General features: G+C 49.1%; 1 protein-coding gene across 4 annotated transcripts in view; it reads right to left on the bottom strand.

Annotated features, from left to right (window-relative positions):
- NCOA1 (nuclear receptor coactivator 1) overlaps positions 1–24,202 on the bottom strand; it is an 83,193-nt gene that overhangs the window by 53,203 nt on the left and 5,788 nt on the right. For all 4 annotated transcript variants that reach the window (XM_067531303.1, XM_067531302.1, XM_067531305.1 and 1 more), the window contains exons 2-7: positions 22,983–23,160; positions 11,179–11,358; positions 9,280–9,375; positions 8,234–8,374; positions 6,769–6,916; positions 4,427–5,750 (exon numbers count right to left, since the gene is read on the bottom strand). In XM_067531303.1, the coding sequence (XP_067387404.1) occupies positions 4,427–5,750; positions 6,769–6,916; positions 8,234–8,374; positions 9,280–9,375; positions 11,179–11,358; positions 22,983–23,061 (1,968 nt within the window). In that variant the 5' untranslated portion in view covers positions 23,062–23,160. The remainder of the gene's footprint in view (positions 1–4,426; positions 5,751–6,768; positions 6,917–8,233; positions 8,375–9,279; positions 9,376–11,178; positions 11,359–22,982; positions 23,161–24,202) is intronic.

The following is a 24,202-nucleotide window of genomic DNA, read 5'->3' on the forward strand; positions in this document are numbered from 1 at the left end:
AGAAGTGGGATAAGTGGTTTGAAAATAAAATAGGTGGAGGATCCGAGGTCCGGATTGGTACACCGTCCCCGGGCACACCCTCAAAAGTTGTGCTTTGGGCCTGGGGGCTGCTTCGTCGATCCTTCGCCACGGCTGGACGATGCTTGATAAGGCCTCCTCCTATTGTTCCAGTCTCTCCTTTGATTAAAGTCCTGCCTCTGTTGAGACTGGCAGAAGCATGGAGGTGGCTGAGGTCTAAAGTGACATCTCTGTGGTACTGGTGTATGCAGGCCCAGAGATTTGAAGGTGGCCCTAGAGTCCTTAAAACTGTGCAGGTGTGAGTCGGTCTGGTCTGAAAATAAAGACCGACCCGCAAAGGGGAGTCTGTTGGATTTCATGTGGGAGGCCCGAGGCCTGTAGCCACATGCTGTGATGCACTGCGACCCCTGAAGCCATGACACAGTCTGCCGCATCCGGGGTGTCCAATGCCCCCTGGAGCAAGGCTTTAGCTGTTGTTTTGCCTTCGTCCACCAGGGCTAAGAACGCCTTCCTGGCATCCAGGGGAACAGAGTCTGCAAACTTCATCATGCCCCCCTCCGCCCCCCAGGTGTTAAAGGAGTATCTACTTAATAGGGTCTGCTGGTTTGCCACCCTGAGTTGCCGGTCCCCAGTGGAATACATTTTCCTGCCAAAGAGGTCCATCCTTTTTGCATCTTTGGCGTTCGGTGTGGGTCCGATTCCCCTGCCTCTCCCTCTCATTCGCTATAGTGACGACCAAAGACCCTGGGGGTGGGTGAATATAAAGATACTCGTAGTTCTTTGCTGGCACAAAGCATTTTCTTTCAACTCTTTTGACAGTTGGGAGAATTGAGGCAGGGGCTTGCCACAGCGCCTTCATTTTTTTGTCCATGGTCTTAATCAGGGGGAAGGCAACCATACCGGATGTCTGTCATCAGGTCTCCTTCTGCTTCAGAGACTTCCTCGACCTGGATCCCCAGGTTTTGTGCAACTCTGTCCTGGTGGGCAATGCCGTCCTTTGCCATCAGTGCTGGAGTGGAGCCAGCCACGGTCTCATCCGGCGATGAAGAAGATGATTCCCTCACTGGGGTGGTATCCTGCCCTTCTGTGCCTTGCGGGTCTTGCGGTGCTGGGCATTCCTCCTCTGCGTTGGTGCCACCAGTATCTATCTTGGTGCCGGTGCCATATTCAGTGCCATGCTCTGGTTCCTCATAATCTGTGCTGGCACCAGCCTCAGGTCTCGAAATTGTCTCTGAACAAGCATGGAAAGATCTACTCCCCAACACGAAAGACAGATTGGCCTGACAGCAGGCCTTGGGCTTGGTGGAAGGCCCAAAGGGGCCAAAACAACCACTGCGCTGGGGCCTGCCACTGTGGAGGCCATGACATGGAGATGGGGTGAGGCATCTCCCAGCTCCAGTGCCCTCCTTTGTCCTGCTGCCGACTCCTCTGCAAAGCATAGGATTCTGCCTCTAAATCTGATTCAGAATTTGCCCCCAGGGGACCAAGGTGGTGTGGTACCCCTTAGTGCTGGCAATCGGTGCCAAGGTGACGGTTGGTGGGACATCATTGTCGGTTTCCCTGCCGATGGTACAGTGGGCTGCCTTGGCATCGGGGGAGTGCTCCCGCCAATGGCCTTTCACGGGACAGCAGCAGCGGTAGCTTGATGTCCTCAATGATTTCCTTGGCCACTTCAAAGGTCTATGGGGCAGATAGAGAATGCGGCTCTTCCTCCCCTATTTCCCTGGTAGGGGGACTGGTTGGCACCAGACTAGACGCACCCTGCTGCGGGGCCGGAGTCAACAGTGCCACAGAAGCAGGAATGGTGCTTGGGTGGCCCAGCACGGGTTGCGCTGCACCAGCGCTCTTATGCCCAGAAGACTTGAGTATGGGTAAGCGACTCCTATCAGTGCTCTTCTGCTCTTTCTTAGGCACCGGAGATTGAAAGCAGTGCCACTGTTTCTATGAAGTCTTTCGTGCCGGTGACCCCTTGTGGTGCCGAGGGTCTCTTGAGCCAGATCCCTTCCTCGGCACCATGTCCTGAACTGACCCCAGTGCACTCCTAATCGATGCCGAGGGGCTGGGCCCTGGCTCCGAATGACTTGGTGATGGGCGTAGCGCTGCCTCCATTAGAAGGAACTTTAGCCTCTGCCTTCTTTCCTTCTGCGGGTGGGGACAAAAGCCTCTGCAGATTTTGCAGTGCTCCTTCTGATGTGTCTCCCCAAGGCACTGAAGACACTTAGTATGTGGGTTGCTTTTTGGTAAGGGCTTCTTACAAGCCCCACACAGTTTGAAACCAAGGGACTGAGGCATGCCCCAGCTCCTGGGGAGGGAAAAGGGTTATGACCCCTTAAGTGGATCCAACTAATCTAACTATTATAAATCTAACTACTCATTAACTACTAACACTTAATTCTAACTATTTACAGACAATTGAAAGAGAGAAGTCTGGAGGAAGGACCCTTGAAAAGCAAGAGGCGATAGATTCCAGCTAACCATCACAGGTGGTAAGAAGGAACTGAGAAAGCGGAGGATCAGCAGAGCCCTATAAAGGGCACCGTGGAAGCTTGACTCCAGGGGGTTCCAGAGCCGACCTTACGGGTACCACTGGGAGTAAAACCTTCCGACAACCATGCACGAGGCATGCACACACCTAATTGGAACTGACATGAGCAATCACTCGAAGAAGAACCTGTTGTAGCCAGGTCAAAGGAGTATCAGGCTGTGTGAAATATAACAGGGCCACAATGCCAGAAAACCATGCAACATGTTGCTGTGCATTTCAGTTGCTCCTGTCTGTGTGTATTGCCTGCACATCTTTCAACATTACCGTAACAAGATGTTTTCCTTCTGCAGATATTACGGTGGTAGGTGCTATACAAAACCCTAGGGACAGACAGACTGCATCTTCCAACTCTCTAACATACCTGGACAACGCAGCTAGTTTCACAAAGCTGTATGGTATTCAGTCCCCAACTAACAGCTCTAATGTTCTTTCCAAAACAGATATATCTTAATTTGTGTCTTCCCCGGTCTAGAGGCAATTTAGGTTAATCTAGGTGGCTGAGCCTGAACAGAAGGAGAAATGTCTAATGTATCCAAGGAGTGAGCGATATAAGTAGGAATATTTTATAATAAGATAGAAAGAGTTAGATTACCATTTGCTATGGAATAACTGAGTGAGGCTCCCAAATGAATAGAGCGCTTAACCTTATTAAGAGGCTTATTGTGTATTTGTCATTTGAGGCTTTCAGAGCATTGTGTGTTATTCATGCAATATCTTCACAACTCAGCAGCCCTATTTGACACAGTCAGTAAGCAGGCTATCAGGCTTGCTCTTAACATCAGACTCTCTGTACTCTTTGCTTAAAAAGGATTAACAGCCTTATCCATGTTACCATCTCCCCTGGCTTTCAAAAATAAGAAATCTCTTCTATTCATAGCCACATGTAATGAGTATTTATACTCTCAAATCTCTATCACTGGGGTCTGTTACTGGATTATTCAATTTAATAATACTTTTAGGATAACTAAAGGCCCCTTATAATTGCTAATCCCAGCCAACAAGTAGGTAACAGATTGAAAATTCCCCGGTACACGAGCCCTGAATATGCCTACAGATGCTGGATATTAAGAGTTTTTTCACTCAGCAATGCAGAAATGGCCTATAAATGGCTTCTCTCCCCTCAGCGCCTCATGTTCCATCACATTGTAATATAAACCTCCATTAAGCTTTCTTTCCTCTCCCATCCTTGCTGCTTCTCAAAGCATGTACATTCGCAACAAGAAGTTTCTAACTGGCTCCCGAGTGTCTACATTTAAGCACCTAACTGCTCACATGATCATTTGGAAGTCTAAAAATATTTAGGGGTCATTTAATTACCTACTTTTAACACACTGATTGGCAAGTTAGTCTGGGAACCAGTCACACCACTATCAGTGCTAGTGAGGTAACAAAACTCGAGATCACCCCCAGAGCTGTGGCTCCATGAATTGAAGCAGAACTGCTACGGTGGGTGGAGGTGTGTCACAGGCCTCAGACCACTACCAGTTTAACAGAGATTCTCCTTTAACTTAATAGCACCTTTGGAGCAGGAGCCACTGAATCCCAGCACTGCTGCTGCTGTGAAGGTTGAGTAGCTAAAATGCGCACAATCCTGACAACTGAGAAGTTCGTAAGTAGCTGTATTTATTACATCACGGCAGCTCTCTAGTAGCTAGAACAGAACTCACCAAGTCTCTCTTGGCTTTCCCAGATACCACCAGCCTATTATATTCTCTGCTGAGGGAGCAAACCAGGTGGTTAGTGGGAATTGTCTGGAAAGCATTAACCTGGCAAAAGTAGCGACCCTGAGTTGCTAGTGTGAATGAAGGTGGTGTTAAATGCTAACCCTAGGTAAACAGCCTGGATTCTGAAGGGCAAACCCACCTGGCCCTGCGACTCTAGCTTCACGTCCTCTGCAGCAGAGGGCTTGGACAGGGGGGCTGGAGTCGTATTGCATGGATCCATTTGCTCCGTTTTCTCCACTTTCACCTTCACATCATCCAGACTCAAGGCCGGGACCGCGGCAAGGTCCTTCTCGTCCTTGTCTAGCAGGTAGCGCAGGAGCTGATGATCCTTGGACTCCTTTTTCTTCAAGGCCTCTGGCTCCAGTTTGATTTCTGGGGTCCCCGGGATCTGACTCTGAGCGGTAGGGGTGGCGGCAGCATTAGGTGCAGTATCCTTCTTGTCGTGCTCCATGGACAGGGTGTTGATGTCGGAGGGGCTGCCCTCCTGCAAGAGCCGGTGTAAGATCTTGTGCCGCTCGGTGAGGGAGCTATGGGAAGAGGGACACGCGTTGCCCGGAGGGTTCCCAGAGGCGCCCGTGCAGGCTAAGGAATCTTTGCAGCTAGTGTCTGCGTCAGCATGCCGCAGCTGCTGCTCCGCCGTCGTGGCCAGGAGCTGAACCAGCTTGTGGCTGGTGGCTTGGGAGCACTTTGTGTCTCCCTCCGAGAGTCTGTCGCTGGCATGCAGCAGGCCTGAGTCCAGTGGCTTGCCATCGCTCGAGCCGCTGTCAGACTGAATCATCTCACTCAGGATGGAGGCAATCTCCTTGCTGTCCTTCAGCTCACTTTTCACAGGCTGCAGGCTGAGCCGGCTGGGCGAGTTCTGGGCGCTCGGCTGCCTCAGAATGGGAGGCGGCGTGGAGTAGCCCATGGGGGTGCTGGGGCCCTCACTAAGCCCCTGCATAGAGTTTATCGGGGTGTTGGGGAAAGACCTGTTGCTGCTGCCTCCGCCGCTGCAGCCACTGCTTGCCATGCCCACTGGGGAATGCATGGTAGGCATGGTCGGAGAGAAAGGATTGCTAGGCATTCTGGGCCTTGACACCAATCCTGGGCTGACCCGGTGCCTAGGAGACATGAACTGTGCTGGGGTCATCCCCGGACTATTCATGGGGGAGCTACTGAGGTTTACAAGATGGTTATTGTTCTGGGGACCAGCTTGTCCCTGGCTTAAGGCAACATTTGCTCCGATCTGATTCCCAGGTGAACATCCAAAGCTCGTCTGGCTGGTGCTGGAATTGCTGCTGTGGAGGCCAGAGCCTGGCTGCTGATTGACGTTGGTCACCAACATGCCGCTGTTGGATGGAGGGATGGCGGACGAGAGAGCCATGCCTTGCCCTGGAGAGATGTTGGGATTCAGCGCGGGACTGACGCGGGGAAGGGGCATTCCAGAGTTAGTGTTCTCTTGAGGAGAGAGCATGTGGTGATCCCTGGAGAAAACAAAAGACAAAGGGGGTTGGGAGGGAAGAGACAATTCAGAAGATGACCCAATCACTTGTTTAGTACAGCTCAGCTAAACCTTTCCAGCCTCTTTGGGATTAAGCGATCCCTTGGACACACCAGGCCTGGTAAGTCTGACAGCTGTAGCTTGTAAGATACGATATTTTCACAGTTTTCCCAGACCCCAGCAGGAGACAGAGCGTATTTCCATAGCATCTTGTAGGTTGAGCAGCGACACGGATCTCTGTAGGTACTTAGTGCACTGAGCAGCATTGTGGCAACTGAGGGGCTACTAATCTTTCTAAAGCCAGGAGGGAAGGTCTACCTTTGACTGTGTACTTTCCCATTGACAGGAAGAGGAGAGTGCTAAGAGAATATAATTCTTTCCCTCCTCCATCCGCTTGCATTTCTTTAACACACTAACTTCCCCCGTCTTTTCCATGCTTTAACCACCTCTTCCTCCCGAACGACTTTGAGTGCAAGTTCCCTGGGGCAGGGCATGAGTCTTAGCCATGTCTGTAAGGTGCAGTGTGAATTCATGGTGCTGCATAAGCATCTGACATAACTGCGAAGCCACAGAAATAGCTAAAGAGTGATCAAACTTTTGCTGCTTTGGCTTTCAAACATATGGACCAAGGTGCCACAGCACAGTGCCCATCTGTGGGATTACAGCCAAAAAGCCACCAGAGCCGGCCATAAGAGGATCACCCCCGCTGCCAATGGCATAGAACTAGCACTGTGATCCCTTTGCTGCCACCTCCCCTGCAGCTGAAGCTGATCCTGGACCGCACTATAGGCTCCTTGGTGCCACTGGCAGCTGATCTCGCTTACAGCAGCCTTCAGACCGCCCCCTACTGCTGAACTGTGCTGTGCACTCCTCAGCCACAGCGGAGGATCCAGGCCCTGGTTTTGCATTTCCTTTCGCAACGTTCTTCCTTCTCTCCCCTCTTAGCAAGCCCCAAGCTCTGCAGGCGAGCAGCAATTCTACCCCGAGTTCTTGAGACTCACCTGTCGATGATATGGATGCCCATGATGAAGGGCTGCATTTCCGGGCTCGGAGGATAGCAGAGCTTACACTTGGTGTGGGCGCTAAGCACTGTCCCGTCGCTCAGCGTGAATCTATACGATGGGCTGAAGGCCGCACCACGCGTCATCACTGAGGAGGAAACAAACCAGATGTGACCCATCCATCTGCTTCGCAACTCAGATAGGGCTCACAAAACCTTTGAGGAGGGATGTGGGGGGCACAGGGGTGATGAAGGTAGTAGTGGATTGACTTCCACCATCCAGCTGTGGGTGTGGGGACAGCCACACACAGAGCTTGGAGCCACCTTTGCACCTTCCCCTCCTCCCACCGCCCAGTTGCACTCTGGGTATTTTGGCCAGTCCCCAAGGATCCAGCCATTAGTGTGCAAACAATGCAAGTTAAAAATAATCCTCCAGCTGGTTATGGCAATCCAGATAGTCTCTCTGCACCATTCTTCACTGCCTTATCTCGTTCACATCGCCGTTTTCAGCTGCACTAACCCAGTGTGTTACAGCGGGTGTTTCAGGAAGCTGTGACGGGTGCGTGATGCAAATGAACTTCTCAATGCTACTTCTTGTGGGTAGAGGCCTGGGGCGCAATGTGACCATGAAGGTCTGGTAACTGACTGCCTTATCAATGTATTCCTATTTAAATCCATTAAGCACCGTCCTTGAGCATACAGCGCTATAGCCGCAGAAAGGGCAATTCTTCAGTCAGCAGCATACAGTGTGTGCGCAGTATATCCTGATGAAACCAAGCCAGGAATGGAGTGCTGCAACAGGATCTACCCACTGCAGCACTGGCAGAATTAAATCTTTTCCGATGCTCAATCAACCTCTCTCTGCGACATTGTCTTCCTGACTTCCTTTCTGTTAGCATCCTCGCCAACAGTGCATCAGGCTTCCATTACAAGCCCAAGAGGGAACAATATCCTAAGTCACTATCATGATCAGAGGAAAACCCTGCTAAAAAAATCTATCCAAAAGGATGAGAGCTTCAAGATGAGGCATGGATTATGACATGGGATGATGTGTGCATGGAGTGTGGGAGGGAAAAAAATCACCCTCTTGTTGCAATACAACGACCACAGTTGGTCTTTGGAAGTTTGTCTTATTTCTTTAATTGCTGAACAATTGTGAAAAAACCTCTTGCCTGGCATAACACACGAGTTTTGGGCCAATTGTATCCCCTAACTAAGTTACTGTAGCACTACTGAGATCTGAACAGTAACTTGTTGAATGCTGTGGAATTCACAGCCAGCCTCTCCAGCTGTAAGAGCCACTTCTGTGTTACTCAGCCACTTCTGCTACTTCCTTTGGCACTTTATTATTTTTGCAATATTCATTTTTCCAGAAAGCACTTATCCAGCAACAAGGGTTGCTTCTGATTGAAGCCACCCAACTTCAATACGCAAGGCAAAGCATAGTAAAGACAGAAGCCTGTTACCTTCTTGAAACAGCTGTTTGGCATAAGACGGCTCTCTGCCCTGAGGCTGGAAGAAAGCGTAGATGCACTTCCTCACTAAATCCTCCCAGCCAGTCCTCCCTGCGGCTCTTAAGGAACTGGTGTCAATGGAGATAATTTTACCTGGGTGCAGAAAAACATTCACATTATTCAGATACAGAAGCAGTGCAAAATAAGTCACTCCTACAGCCTCTCTCCCTCTTACCCTCCCAAGTGTGGTGTGTGTATATAGATACACACAGAGTTAGAGGCGCACACAAACTTTGATTAAAAATAAGCTTTCACACCTAAAATTAGAAGCTATACTCAAAGCATGTACACTGAACTGAGCCACTGCTGCCCCGCCTAAGTTTATACTGGCATAAAACTGGAGTAACCTAGTGGTGGGGGCCCAAGAGATCGTCAGTAGAGACATTTGCTTGTTACCTTCATCAACAAGACCTCTGTCTATTCTAAATTCAGCATCACAAAATCCAGATGCATCCAACTCAACATCAGCCAGGTAATTAGCGATAATACCAGGGATGTTCTTAGACGGACCAGAAAAATGAAATATAAACTCAAGGAGTTATTTGCTTGCAGAGGATCCTGAAATCCAGGCAGCTTTACTAAATCATTGACTGATTGTGGACATGAAGAGAACAATAAAAGAGGAACATGCACTTAGTACAAGCTGTCTCATTCATGAATATCTAGGGGACCCACCAGAAATTGAGTGTTTCTCATCAGTTTGCCCGTTTTGTACTGAAATCTCACTACTCTTTTCAAAACCTGTGTGACAAGTGACCATTATAGTGAAGGGGGAAATATGGCTGGCTAGCTTCAAGCCAGCCTTCCCTCCAGGCTTTTAGTTTAGCACCCGTGGCACTATCTTACTGGAATGCCAACATTTTACAGTTCTAGCAGAACAAAGATGCTGTTGGCCTGGAAGCATTTTGATTGCAAAGATGGCTCCTTACTCAGGCCAATGCTTAGCAGTGCAAGCAACCCCAGCATAAAACTCCACCCCAGCTCACTGAGAACGGTACCTGTGGTATCTTGCTTGGTCATGAAAGATTCTGAACTGGTGACAGCTGCAGGTCGAGGTAATCTCCGTGCAATGCATATCAGACAGGATTGGAAATCTGCCATAACAGAACAGGGTGAGGAGAGTCTGATGTTATAGAAACCACTTGCAAGTCAGTGTTTTAATTAAAATAGCATCGTTGTACTCGACAGCCACATCCTGCCCTGGATGCGTTTACCCGGCTTGTCACCCAGGCCTTCAAAGCAACAGGGCTCTCTATAAGCTATATAATGTTTGCCGGAAAGGAAAAACTCCATTGTTTGGGGGAACTAACTGTAAGGCTTTTCAGATCTGGCAGTACCGCACAATAAAAGTCAGCACTGAAAGCCAACAACTGTTGGCTCCAGGGAAAGTAACTGGTCATAAAATACTGTAATTTATTCTTTCCAGTCATGATCTCCTGTGTAAGTCGCAATGGATTAATTCAGTTAATGCACTGGAGAATAACGGCTGGTGCACAGAAATGAGGGTTCAGGTTTTTGCAAGAAGGCTTCGTGGCTCTACCATTTGGAGATCAGTGGTGGATATGTACTACGGTCCTGATCCTGTAACTGGATCTTTACAGGGTGACCCCTATGACCACCTAAGGAGCCTCAGCAGAGGTGCACCCATACGGATCTGACTGGGGCCTGTAACTCACTGGCAATACAGCGCTACAACAACTGTCAAACTCTCCTGGCACCATGGGGCACTAGCTGAGAGTAACAAATAAAGGAGCTAGGGAAGTCCTATTAAGGCACCGAGTCCACCCACGGGGGATCAGGGCAGGAAGTTCCATGCAGTCCAGTCCCCAGTTGTAACGACCACAAGGATTGGGGCTCCCACCATTATTCTGCAGGGACAGAGCTCCCTGTCAGGGAGCTTTTCATACTAATCCATCTACATTTTACTTTCCAGAATTTCCACCTATCATTCTGCATTGTGAGCTCTCCCGATGCATAGAAGGGCAACTTGTCCTCACATCTCTGCTTATGGAGGGAGGGTGAAGGTCTGCTGCCTGGGCAGCATCGATTCGGAGTATGGGAAACGGATACTGGAAGATAGCTGAAGACTGGGCTCTCACTGCTGGTGCAATTCACTCATGGGAAAAGGGCCAGCATGGGCCCTGTGCTTCCCTCTTCAGTCCCATTCATCATAGCATGCAGGTCTCATGCGGGCTCTCTGCAGCCGAGGGTGGGGAAGGAGGGGAGATGTCACCCTGTGCAGTGTAACCCAGCCTGGCCAAATTTTGGATTTGCCCCTTGTTTAGCAGGCAAATTAAACTTCACTAGCACTTTCCATTCTCCTAGGTTATGGAGGGCAAGTAGATTCTGTGCCAGTGACGTTCTCTGCACGGCTGATGCAGGCTTAGAGCCTCATTTCAACCAGCTCTTCCCACACGTTTCACCCCAGGAGTTTCAACACCACAGCACTGCAGACCCCTGGGCTCGGCAGAGAGGTCAGAAAGAACTTAAGGCTCCAAAGGTGGTTTAAGCTGGAATAAAAAACAGAGCAGAGAAAGGGGGAGAATCTGGCAAACATCAAACTTCTTCAGATGGGTTCCCACACCCCCATCTGCATTTCCCAGACCGTGCCAGACCTGTGTTGGGGAGGACAAACCCCTTGAAAGCCCTCTGGGGAGAAGGACCTGTGTGGCTGCCCCTGGACCTATCCTGTCCCAAATGCACCTGCAAACACGGCAGGCTGAAGTAAACTCTCCGAGGCTGCTTTCAGCAAAAACTACCATCTCCTGGAAGGAAGTCCTGCAAAAGGACAGCAGAGGGCAGTTCATCCTCTCTTCCCACTCCAGTCTCCTTCCCTTCTCCGAGACTCAGCACAAAACAATCAAGCAGGATTTGAAATATATGATCATCTGCCCTACCTTCTCCTTCCTCTTTGATCGACTTGGGCTGGGACACGGTGAAGCACTGCATCACCTCATAGCGCTGGCGAGCCTCCTGGTTCTCCGCACCGGGCTCATCAGGGGGACGGATCAGCATCCTGCAGCTGAAGGTATGGCTGCTGCGTCTGGTTGCTTCCTGAGGCCAAGGAACTCCGTTTACTGTGGAGAGGGAGGGGAAAGACAGTCACAGGCTGTGATCACACGTGAACTATTCAAACAATGAGCGTGGAGGATCACAGTTTTCTGCCTGACCCTCTCTATGGCATCCCCAGCATTCACTATGTGTATTTGCTAGGCAACAGAGTACAAGTGCCTAGAAGAGTTTACAGCTGAAACAGACCAGGGTGTCAGGAAGAAGAGAGTCACAGAGAGGTGAAACGACTTATCCACAGTCACCCAGCAGGTCAGTGGCTAGAAGCCAGGTCTCCTTGGTCCCAGGGCAGTGCCCTACCCGCTGGACCACACTACCTCTTCGTACTTCCACCGCTTAACAAGTCCAAGGAATTCCACGGTTGATTAATTACACCCCACACCACCCACTGTGAGCCACGTACCACACGTATCATTATTCCCATGTGACAGAGGGGGAAACTGAGGCACAGAGAGGTGATCTGACTTGCCCCAGGCCGCATAGAGAGCCAGGAATAGAACCCAGTTCTCTTGACTCCCCACCCACGGCATCAGCCAGAAGAACATTCTTCCCCTCCCTCTGTCACAGCAGCTGATAAATCACTCATGAGTCAGCATGTTCCAGGACATTTCCAGAGCTTTCAGGGTCGCCCTGCAGGCCAGTCCCTCCAAAGATCACTCCGGTCCCCAGCACTGGCAGCTCTCTAGACCACACCTCCATCAGCTTTGCTGCCACACAGAGGCTGCACGTGGCCACGATCTCTTCCCTCTAAAGGAGGACTCTGAAGGCAAGTGGTGTGGCTCCCCGCAGAGCAGCTGCTAGCTGAACACAACCACTGCCATTGAACCAGGCTTGCCACCTGCATCAGGTTCTTCAGGCTCTATGAAATCAGCGTCTACTGCACTGCAAAGCCAGGAGATAGCCCCTGCACAGTAAGCCCTGGTCTACACTTACCTGGAGATCCGGCGGCAGTCGACGGGAGTTACGCAAGCTACGCAGAGTAGCTTGCATAACTCCCGCTGACTGCTGTGCTTCCCTTCTGCGTGCCGCCTTCACTGCACCGCGCCACTTGGTGGTTTTAATACGTCGACTTCCTGATTGATTGAGCGGGTCTACACTGACTAGAAAGATCGAACTGACGGCGGCGACTTTGCCACCGTCTGTATAGACATACCCCAAAGGATGCATCTGATTTTAAAGTGATACTACAGGGCACGTGGTGAATACAGAAAATACACACACTCAGAATAGGACCAGATGGAGGCCTGGCCCTCCATAAATGCAACCAGGGTGTGGGTGCAAGGAGCAAAGGGGGGTTACACCACATTACTGGTGCATCACTGGGGCTCTGTGAATAAGTTCCCCACCCCCAAATTTGCTCCAGCATGAAAGTACCTTCTTCAAAGATCAATGACGACAACAGCTTAGCTAAAACCCTCAGACTGTGAGGCAAAGGGAAAACCTTTTCTCCGGCCTCAGGAGCCAGAGTAGCTGCAGTGAAGCTACGTTTCACCGATCCGACAAGCCCTTCTCAGAACGAACAACCTGCTGCAATCAGTTATGCCAAGCTCACGTTAAGTGAGAAAATTAGCTACTGACAGCGGAAGTAAAGAAGTGGCTTAGCACGGCTAATAGTGGCTTAGCAGTGCTACACAATTACCTACAGCCAAGGAGCACCTACTGAGCACAAAAGCCAGATTGTCAAAAGCACTTGTCATCCACGACTGGGGCCAGATCATCAAGAGAACTCAGTACCCAGCATGCACTCAACACACTGAGCTCTCAAAATCGGCCCATGTGTGTCGCAATGCATTTTGAGCACTTGAAAACCTGACCCTATGTACCTATGTACTGGGGCTTTCAGCAAGCCTTTGACAAGGTCCCTCATCAAGGGCTCTTAAACAAAGCAAGTTGTCATGAGATAACAGGGAAGGTCCTCTCAGGGATCAGGAACTAGTTAGAGGATAGGAAACACAAGGTTGGAATAAATGGTCAGTTTTCCCAGTGGAGAGAAGTAAATAGTGGGATCCTCCAAGGATCTGTACTGGGACCAGTGCTGTTCAACATATTCATACATGATCTGGAAAAAGAAGTAAGCAGTGATGTAGCAAAGTTTGCAGAAGATACAAAACTGCTCAAGATAGTTAAGTCCAAACAAAGCAGAGTGTGAAGAGTTACAAAAGGATCTCACAAAACTGGGTGACTTGGCTACAAAATGGCAGATGAAATTTAATGTTGATAAATGCAAAGTAATGCACTTTGGAAAACATAATCCCAACTATCCATACAAAATGATGGGGTCTAAATTAGCTGTTACCACTCAAGAAAGAGATCTTGGAATCACTGTGGATAGTTCTCTGAAAACATCTGCTTAGTGTTTAGCGGCAGTTGAAAAAGCGAACCGAATGTTAGGAAGCATTAGGAAAGGGATAGATAAAAAGACAGCAAATATCATAATGCCATTATCTAAATCCATGGTATGCCCACACCTTGAATGCTGCATGCGTTTCTGGTCGCCCCATCTCAAAAAAAGGCTTATTAGAATTGGAACAAGTACAGAGAAGGGTAACAAAAATGATTAGGGGTATGAAACAGCTTCCATATGACTAGAGAATAAAAAGACTGGGGGGACTACTGTTCAGCTTAGAAAAGAGGTGACTAATGGAGGGTATGTTAGAGGTCTATAAAATCATGACTGGGGTGGAGAAAGTGAATAAGGAAGTGTTATTTACCCCTTCACATAACACAAGAACCAGGGGTCATCAATGAAATTAATAGGCAGCATATTTAAAACAAACTAAAGGAAGTACTTCTTCACAGCACACAGAGTCAACCTGTAGAACTCATTGGCAGGGGAAGTTCTGAAGTCCAAAAGCCTAATTGAGTTCAGAAAAGAATTAGGTAAGTTCATGGAGAATAGATCCATGAATATCTTTTAGCCAAGATGGGCAGGGGCACAACCCCATGCTGTGGATGTCCCTATACCTCCATGACAGCCAGAATCTGGGACTGAAGGACAGGGGATGGATCATTCAATAATTGCCCTGATCTGTTCATTCTCTCTGAAGCACTGGCTACAGTCAGAAGACAGGACACTGGGCTGGATGGACCATTGCTCTGACCCTGTCTGGCCGTTCTTATGTCATTCAATAGCTGGTGAATACTGGATCCAAGGGAAAAGAGTTCTCTGTATCATTTGTCTGATTCCCTTTTAGAAGCTCTAGACCAGGCTCTGCAAGCTCTGACAGCAATTGCCAAATAACACAAAAGTATGGGAAACTCACCAAACACATCAGCACACGAAACCAAGATGCTGACTGAAATCTCATCCTCATTATTATTTGTATCGTAATACCACCTAGAACCAACCAACCGAGATGAGCACACCATCGTGCTAGCTAGTGTGCAAACATTAACGAATCAATCCTTGCAATGCCCATGAGAGGTAAGTATCATTATCCCCCTTTTCCTGACCGGGAAACTGAGACACAAAGATGTGTATGACTTTGCCGCAAGGTCACACAGTGAATCAGTAGCAGAGCTGGGAAGGTTTCCTGACTCCCAGCTTTGTGCTTTCACCATCCTTAAATGATGTTCTGAGGACTTATGCAGCGCGTAGGTCTTGAGCTGGCCTCTGCCTAGAGGCACCTTTCACCCTTACTTCTTTCTGAGGTGCTCAGGTGGTTGCTGGAAAGGCAAGTCGTGCTCATATTACTCTCATGAGGCCTCCCCCTGGTATCTGTCAGAAAGTAAAGAACGGTTACTAACCTTGTAACGGTTGTTCTTCGAGATGTGTTGCTCATGTCCATTCCCAATTTAGGTGTGTGCTCGGCCGAAAACTTTTTCCCCTAGTAGTACCCGTACAAGCCAGCTCTAGCGCCCCCTGCAGTGGTGTGCACATGCGCCCGCATATAGGCGCCACCAGTTCCCCCTCCCTCTCAGCTCCTTCTTGCTGGAGCTCCAACTGAGGGGGAGGAGGGCGGGTGTGGAATGGACATGAGCAACACATCTCGAAAAACAACCGTTACAAGGTAAGTAACCGTTCTTTCGTCTTCAAGTGCTTGCTCATGTCCATTCCCAATTTAGGTGACTCATCAGCAGCGTCTCCAGAGGCGGGCAAGAGTTCATGGATGTGACACTTGAAGCACCACTCTACCAAAGCCAGTATCATCCTGAGCTTGCTGCGTCAAGGCATAATGGGACGCGAAGGTATGTACCCATGGCCAGGTAGCCGCCCTGTAGATGTCCAATATGGGGACATGCACTTGGAAAGCCACAGATGACACCTGCACTCTCGTCGAATGGGCTGTCAAGGACACCAGAGGTGCCACTCCAGCCTGCTCGTAACAGGCCCGGATGCAGCCCATGATCCACTTCAAAATACGCTGTGAGGAAACTGGTAGACCCTTCATCCAGTCCATAACCGCCACGAAGAGCTGTGTAGAATGATGGAGGGGTGTAGTTCTGTCGATATAAAATGCCAGGGCCCTTCTTACATTGAGAAACTGCAGACACCTGTCTTTACTGACGCTGTGCGGTTTGGGGCAAAAGACAGGAAAATCTCCTGATTCAGGTGAAAATGGGAGACCACCTTAGGCAAAAAGGCCGGGTGCGGGCATAGTTGGACCTTGTCCTTATAAAACACCGTATAGGATGGTTCTGATGTTAATGCCCTGATCTCCGAAACTCGCCTGGTAGACATGATAGCCACCAGGAAGGCAACCTTCCAGGACAGGTACTTGAGGGAGCATGAAGCCATGGGTCAAAGGGTGGTCTCGTGAGTCTGGATGGGACCAAGTTCAAATTCCATTGAGGAGAAGGGTCTCTTATTGGTGGGAAAAGCCTTTCCAGTCCCTTAAGAAACCTAGTCATCATTCGTGTGAAAAGACTGTTCTACCTTCCACCAAAGGGTGGAAAGCAGATATGGCCACCACATGGACCTTGACTGATGAGAAGGCCAATCCCTCTTTTCAGGTGGAGCAGATATTCCAAGATTGTCGGGATCAATGCCTCTGTCAGGGACACGCCATGTTCATTCACTCAGCAGATGAAGCACTTCCACTTAGCCCTATAGGCCGATCTGGTTGATGGCTTCCTGCTTTCCAGGAGCATGCGCTAAACTTGGGTTGAGCAGGCCTGCTTCTCCTGGCTCAGTCATGGAGCATCCAAGCCATCAGGTGGAGGGAGGCCAGTTCCGGATGCAGCAGGCGACCTTGATCTTGGGACAGGAGGTCCGGGCGCAGTGGCAGGGTCCAATGCCTGGGTCCCGCTAGCTCTATAAGCATCCCGAATTAATGTTGTCAGGGCCACGCTGGTGCTACAAGGATGACCTGTGCCTTGTCTCTCTTCACTTTCAGGAGGACTTTGAGGATCAAAGGTATCGGCAGGAAGGCATACAGGCAGCTCCCTGACCAAGAGAGGAGAAAGGCATCAGAGATTGAGCCCCCACTGAGGCCCTAATGGGAACAGAAGCGACGGCACTTCCTGTTGGCCCTGGTGGCAAAGAGGTCCACTCGGGGATTGCCCCATCTTTGGAAAATGCAAGCTGCTACCTCTCGATGGAGGGACCACTCATGGTGAGAGCAGAAGGACCTGCTGAGATGGTCTGCCAGAGAGTTGTTGATCCCTGGGAGATGAACTGCTATTCAGTGAATATTGTGACTGATGCAGAAGTCGCAGAAGTGCATGATCTCTTTGCATAGGACAGGGGATTGGGCCGCCGCCGCCGCCCCCCCCCCTGTCTGTTGATATAATACACGGAGGCCATATTGTCCGTGAGAATCTGTACCACCTTGTTGGAAAGATGTAATAGAAAAACTGCACAGGCTAGACAAATTGTCCTGAGTTCTTTGAAATTGATGTGTAACCCCAGTTCCCCTGAGGCCCATGTGCCCTAGGTCTTCAGGGAGCCAATGTGAGTGCCCCATCCCAGGTCCAAGGCATCGGAAATCAGTGTTACCAATGGCTGGGGCGCTTCATAGGGCATTCCCGAGGGGATGTGACCCAGACTCAACCACCACACCAGGAAGGTAAGTATTTTTGGAAGGACCATGAGTATCCTGTCCAGGTAGTGCCTGACTGGAGGATACTGATGCCAACCACATCTGGAGGGGTCTTAGGTGCAGTCTAGCCTGGTGAACCATGTAGGTGCAGGCCACCATGTGGTCCAGAAGGCTGAGGACACCCTCGCTGTTGTGAGGTGACAAGTCAAAATGTGGGTTCTGAAATCTGTCACTGCCCAGAATCTTTCCTCTGGGAGAAATTTTCTCGCCCTGGATGAGTCCAGCATTGCTCCGATAAATTCTATTCTTTGTACAGGGACTAATACCTATTTCTGTTGGTCTATTAGGAGGCCCAGTGCCTGACAAATGCTTTGGGTGATTGTGAAGTTGGCCTGAACCTGAAACCTTGACCTGCCCCTGATGAGTCAGTCGTCCAGGTAGGAAACACCTGCACTCCTCTCCTCCTGAGGTAGGCTGCTACTACTGACATGCACTTGGTGAAAACCCTTGATGCAGTCGAGAGGCCAAAAGGGAGCACCACAAACTGGTAATGGCGGTCCCCTACCATAAACCTCAGTAACCACCTTTGACCAGGGAAGACTGCAATGTGAAAGTAGGAGTCCTTCAAATTGAGAGCAGCGTACAAGTCGCCGGGATCCAGAGAGGGAACAATGGTGGCTAGAGAAACTATGCGAAATTTCAGCTTTCTGAGGTACTTGTTGAGGCATCTTAAGTCCACAGTAGGCCTCTGCCCTCCCTTTGCCTTTGGAATCAAGAAGTAATGGGAGTAAAAACCTTGACCCTGTAGGTCTCTGGGAACCTCTTCCACTGCACCCACCTGCAAGAGTGATCGCACCTCCTCTTTGAGGAGTTGCTCATGAGTGGGGTCCCTGAGGAGGGAAGGGGAGTGTGGGTGGGAAGGTGGGAGTGAGGTAAACTGGAGGGCATAACCAACAGCCACCGTGCTGAGCACCCATCTGTCCGATGTTACGGTAGTCCAGGCAGGGAGGAAACGGGCTAAATGAGAAAAAAACAAAGAGGGTTGGATCCAAAGGTAGAACTGGTAGGTTGCTCTCGGGTGCACCTTCAAAAGGCCTGCTTTCTGCCCTGATTATGGCGGCTAGAACCTGGTCAAGGGCCAACAGATGACGAGTGGCCCTGGTGTCTCTTGTAAGCTTTGTTCTTCTTCTTATAGGAGTCTCTGCGGGGGGTGATCCCCAGATCTCTGTTCACACTGGGGCTTGAAGTGCCTCCTAGAAGAAGGTGTATAAAGGCCGAGGGACCTCAAAGTAGTCCTCCAGTCCTTCATGCCAGGCAGCCTGGAGTCAGCAAAGAGAGCCATGCCATTGAAAGGGAGGTCCTGAATAGACTGCTGGATCTCTGACGGGGAGACCTGAGAACTGGAGTCATGATGGCCACCTCATTGATATCACTGAGGCCTTCCATCCTGGCTGCAGAGTCCATTGCGTCAGAAGACGCTTGCAGAGATGTCCTGACTACCAATCTCCCCTCTTCTAAGATGGCTTCAAACTCCTGTTTGGAGGAGAGGGACAATGAGTCCATGAACTTGTCTAGTGATTGTCAGATATTAAAGTGGTATCTACAAAGCAGCACCTGTTGGTTTGCCACTCATAGCTGCAGGCTGGCTGTAGAATAAATTTTTCAACCGAACAACTCGAGTCTCTTCGCGTCTTTTTGATTAGGGGTCGAGCTGACTTTCCGGTCTGTCCCTTTCATTGGTGGCTGTGATGACCAGGGATCCTGGCGCAGGGTGGGTATAGAGATATTCAAACCTCTTTGCCGGTACATATTTTCTTTCTGCCTTCTTAGATGTGGGGGCAGGGAGGCCAAGGTTTGCCACAGGGCCTTGGCCAGTTTAACAACCCCCTCATGGACTGGGAGGGTCACTCTACTAGGAGCTGCCAAGGCCAATATTCCAAACAGTTTGTCGACCGGCTCGTCCAGCTCCTCTATTTTGAGACCCAAGTTGGAGGCGAGCCTTTTCAATAAGTCCTGGTGCGCCTTAAAATCGTCCATCGGCATCACAGATGAGGGTCCCGCGACCACCTCATCCGGTGATGACTAGAAAGAAGTCGGTATCTGAGCTGGGGGAGGGGCCTCTGCTCTGGGCAAGGTGCTTTTGTCCTTCGGCGAGCGGGTTCGTGGTGCCGCGGAAACGCGCCATGAGTCCGGCGACCTACGTTGCTCCATAACAGTGCTCTGCTTGGTGCCAGTCCTCTGGAGAACGGCAGCAGGAGCCCGATCTGGCGGTGTCCTGACCTGCAGAGCGTGGCCTCGACTCCAGGGACTGCCTGCACACCGGTGAACAGTGCCTCGGTGATGGGGACTGTCGAGCAGATCTGTCTCTCAATTGGCTGCCCTTAGGTACCGGTGCCAAATCTTGGTGTGGCGCCCCGCCATCCTTCGGCGTTTGCGGTACCAGCAGCACCAGAAGGTCCTTCATCACTTGGAAGGCCTCTGGAGGCGATGGTACCACTAGGTGATGAGGGCCTCTACCACTACCCGGAGTCGGTGGAAGGCCCGGTGCCAGGGTTGACGCTCGCAGAGGTGACGGACCCTTCTGAGGTGGGAGGGTTGGCGGCCTGATGCAGATCTCGCCAGATCCCCCTTAGTCTTCTCCACAGGACAGCGTCCCTGTTCCGCGCAGATCTTCTTCGACCTCTTCTTCGGAACCAGGGAGGGAGATCAGTGCTAAGCGGAGGAAGAGGGAGCCGGAGGGGCACTGCGTGCTGAGGCCATCATGCTTGGTGCTGAATCCGACCTGCTGGGCTCCGAGACCGGTCTAAGAGCCGACTCCATCAGAATGACCCTGAGACAGATATCCCGGTTTTCCTTAGTCTGCGGGTGAAAACTTTTACAGATCTTGCACCTCTTGCAGATGTGGGCTTCCCCCAGACACTTTAGACAACTTTGATGAGGGTCACTCCTCAGCACAGGCTTCTTACACAAAGCGCAGGATTTAAACCCTGGGGAACAGGGCATGCCCCGACCCTGGGATTCTAACAACTAACAAACTAGAGCTAACTGTAACCAAACAAGTAACTATATTCACTAAAACGATGAATAAACCACTAGGTTTAATGAAGAAAACTTGCAAAGGCAAGAGACGTTCCAGCACCATAACTGGCAGCAAGAAGGAACCGAGGGGGAAGGGGAGCCGGCGGCGCCTGTATGTGGACACATGTGCGTGCTGCTGCAGGGGGGCACCAGAGCCGGCTTGTATGGGTACCATTTGGGGAAAACGTTTTCCGGCACTGGTACATGTGGCGTGCACACATCTTTAAATTGGGACTGGACGTGAGCAAGCACTCGCAGAAGAACTGCTGATTGTGCTATTTCGATACAGCACTAGCTGCAGAGCCCATGCTGGCCTGCTTGCAGTCTGTCACATAGCAATGAAAAAGCTTCCAATGGTTTTTTTCTTGGAAATCACAGTCGCACATTGTGGATTTCCTGATCATATCGTTACAGTTGTGCCAATGGTTCTATCATCAAGCACTCTTTTAGAGGGGTTATAAGTCAGCTGTAAAAATTCAATGCAGTCTAAGACCTAGCAGTTAAACTTCTAGCTCAGGTGTAACTGGAAAAAACAAAACAAAAACAAAACCACAGATGAGAAAAACCTGTCTAGCTGTTTTGGCATGTAGGTGACTTAGTTTAAAGTAATTCCTTACCAAATGAAGCTAAAATCAATGTAAGGCAGGTTTAAACCAATTTAAGAACATCCACACAGGAGTTTGCACTGGCTTAACTAGTTTAAAAACACACTTTAACTAACATGGTGCAACTGTGAGACCAGACAACGCCTCAGTCTCTAAGCCTGCTTCCACATGCTTATAACTTGAGTCAGAAGCTCACTCAAGGTCTGTCCTATACCCCCAAGACATGACAGCCAACTCACCTTATTATCATCACTATGCATGAGTGACAGGTTTGTGTGTGTTGATGGGAGTTGAGTTAACAGAAGCAATGGAGCTGTACCGCCTGTTAACTCATTCGTGAAGACAAGCCCTCATGAGGTGTAGCAAACCCTCTGGCAGATACTTGGTGAGGTATTAAGAGGCCATATACAATCTCCTTGGGTTTGGGGAAAGTACTCAGGAGTGGGAGAAGAAAATGGGAAAGACCCTCGTGAGGTCCAATCAGCCCTCCCCAAATTTACCCTTGATTTTAAATACATTACTTGGCACGTTGAGGAATTTTTGCTAAGAACAAAAATTCCACACTGTTTAGCATGAACAGGCAACTGTGTTGACCTAAAAGACAGTAATGGCTCCAACAGTTGTTCAGACCAGTGGTCTGTGAACTTATAATGGTTTATCTAATAGGCCATAACGCTGATAAATGTCTCCAGACGAAGCCTGAAAATATCATTATCATCAAACCAGTAGAATGGGGGCTGGGTTGATAGGTCATAGAGTTGACCTACCTTGAACAAGGCAATGATCTGAGGGCTGCAACAATTCATTTGACTAAAACCAACTGTGCACTGACTGTGACCCTACAACAACAAACCAAAACACAACTTATTCTTTGTGTTTGTTGCCTGAAATTTACCAAAAAAGCCCCAGAACTCAAGGGCAGACATTTTTGGCATACCAGCTTTAACTATGTCTCTTTAAAGTCAAAGCTTTTTAAGCTGCCTGTTTAATAAGATCAGTTGAGGTTTCTGGCTGAGTAGCCAATAGAGGGTCTTACAGGGAGTTACATGATGGCACGTAGAGTAAGTATATTATTTTTAAAATGAATTTAAATGCAGATTAAGCGACAGGCATTTTGGCAAGTGAGGAGGCAGCCGATAGGATTAAACAGGATTCTTTACACTAATGCTCAAAACCAACCGCCTTCCCGTTATTCACTCTCCACATGACCTTCCCACACTGCCCTCTAGTGTTCTCAAGCATGCTGTGCATGCACTCAACTCCTCCATTCAACTCGTGCTAGAGAACTTATTTCTAACACACAGTCCCAGAAAGTTTTGTTGTTCCACAACCCATGAGCTATTCTAATCTATGCAGAAGTTGCATCAGTAGCAGATGGCAGAGGCAAAAGGCTCTGACAGTCAATACGAAGAGCTTTCTTTATAAAAAGTTAATATTAGTTTTCTGTTATAGGAGGGACATTCTCATTGTGCAAAGTTGATGGATCAGACCGTGACGGCAGAGATGGAAATATACATTTGCTTTATTTTTTTATGTAGTTAACTTATTTGTACAGCTCTCCAAATTCCAGTGTGCAGTTAGGTATAACAAAATGTCAGTCGTTACAGAAATTAACATCATTACAATAACAACCGCACTTATACAGTGTTCTTCAAATGCCTGCAAATAAATACTGTAAACATCTGATGTGATTACAGCACTTTACAGTTCTACAATGGCTTCCATCTGAAGATCTCAGAGCACTATACACACATTAATGCAGCTAGTCTCACAACACTCTTGTGACACAGGCAAGTAAGACCCCCCAAGGCACAGAGAGATTATGCTTCTCCACTTTAGGTAACACAGGTAAATACATGGGCAAGCCATTAATAATCTGACACCAAGTGTTTAGTTGCTGCACAGGAAAACATAGCGCAAACCCCGTTTTCTTTGAATTAAAGAAGGAAAAACACATCCACTTCTTACCTAGAGACTTTGGTAGCAAATTCTTGACAAACTCTGCATGATCTCCCACATGCAGGATGCTGTAGACACTGGTATTCATGAGCTCTTCCTGGTTATAACCCAGGTAGCTAGTCACATTCTCGGACACAAACACAATCCTCCCCTCACGATTCACAACGAAGAAAAAGCCGTCCAGCGCCTGCAATGTCCAGAGGAAATAAAAATTTGGTCAATGCAAAAGCAGCATGCTCCAGAAGGTAGGGCACTGGATCAGGAGTCAGGATATTTGGGTTCTATTCCACTGACCTGCTCTCTGAGTTTAGGTAGGTCACTTTGCCTCTCTGCAACTGTTTCCCCCTCCCACTCTTGTCTATTTATATTGTAAGCTCTTCAAAGCAGGGACTCTCTCTTACCTCGGGTTTGTACAGCACCTAGCACAATGGGCCCCTGATCTCACTACCATAATACAGATAATAGATTATCTCAAGTGGTCTGACATAATCAACATTTTTCTTTGCTTGCACTATCCTTTCATTTTGCTTTGATTTCCTCCCCTCCACCCCCATCCTGTCCCCATAATGGGTTGTTTTTCATCCTCTTTTAGGTGTGTGGAAGGCTGCTTGTTGTCTACGGGTGGTGTCTGGTGAGCTGACCCAAGAGCACAGATTATCTAAAGCATTATCAGCTGTAGCTACTTGATAGTAAGAAAGAAATAACCACGAAGATCTGTGTTGGGATTAGCCAAAGAGCTCTAACGGCAATACAGTATTTCATAACCTCGACGGCTCCTTTGCTGAGGATCACATATCAGGACATTTGCATGTACATTAAGCATGTGCTATGGCCCTGCACGCTACAGTAAACAGAGCTCTCTACTTCGAGTATAACAACTAGTAGTAAACAATCCTCTTTGAAGAGTCAGATTGTCAGTGAGGCCCTGATTCAGTAAAGCACACAGGTCAAGCACATGCTTGCTTTGCTGAATCAGGGCCTGAGAACAAAAGAAACTCAGCATCTTGCAGACTAACATATTTTTCACGCATCTGGGGAACTGGCAAATCCAGTCCAAGCCCTGCGACCACAATGAACCAGAATATCTGCAAACAGGGTCTGATCCTTGCACTGTTAAAACCAGTGGGAGTTTTGCCATTATGTTTAATGGGACCAAGGTCAAGTCCTTATCTACTCCTTTGGTACTGTCCATGATGCTGGCGTGAAGCCCCATGGATTTCAGTGGCATT

Source organism: Emydura macquarii, unplaced genomic scaffold (genome assembly GCF_026122565.2).
Source record: "Emydura macquarii macquarii isolate MOO-44397 ecotype Brisbane River unplaced genomic scaffold, CSIRO-AGI_Emac_v2 contig_3134, whole genome shotgun sequence".
Lineage (NCBI taxonomy): Eukaryota > Metazoa > Chordata > Testudines > Chelidae > Emydura > Emydura macquarii.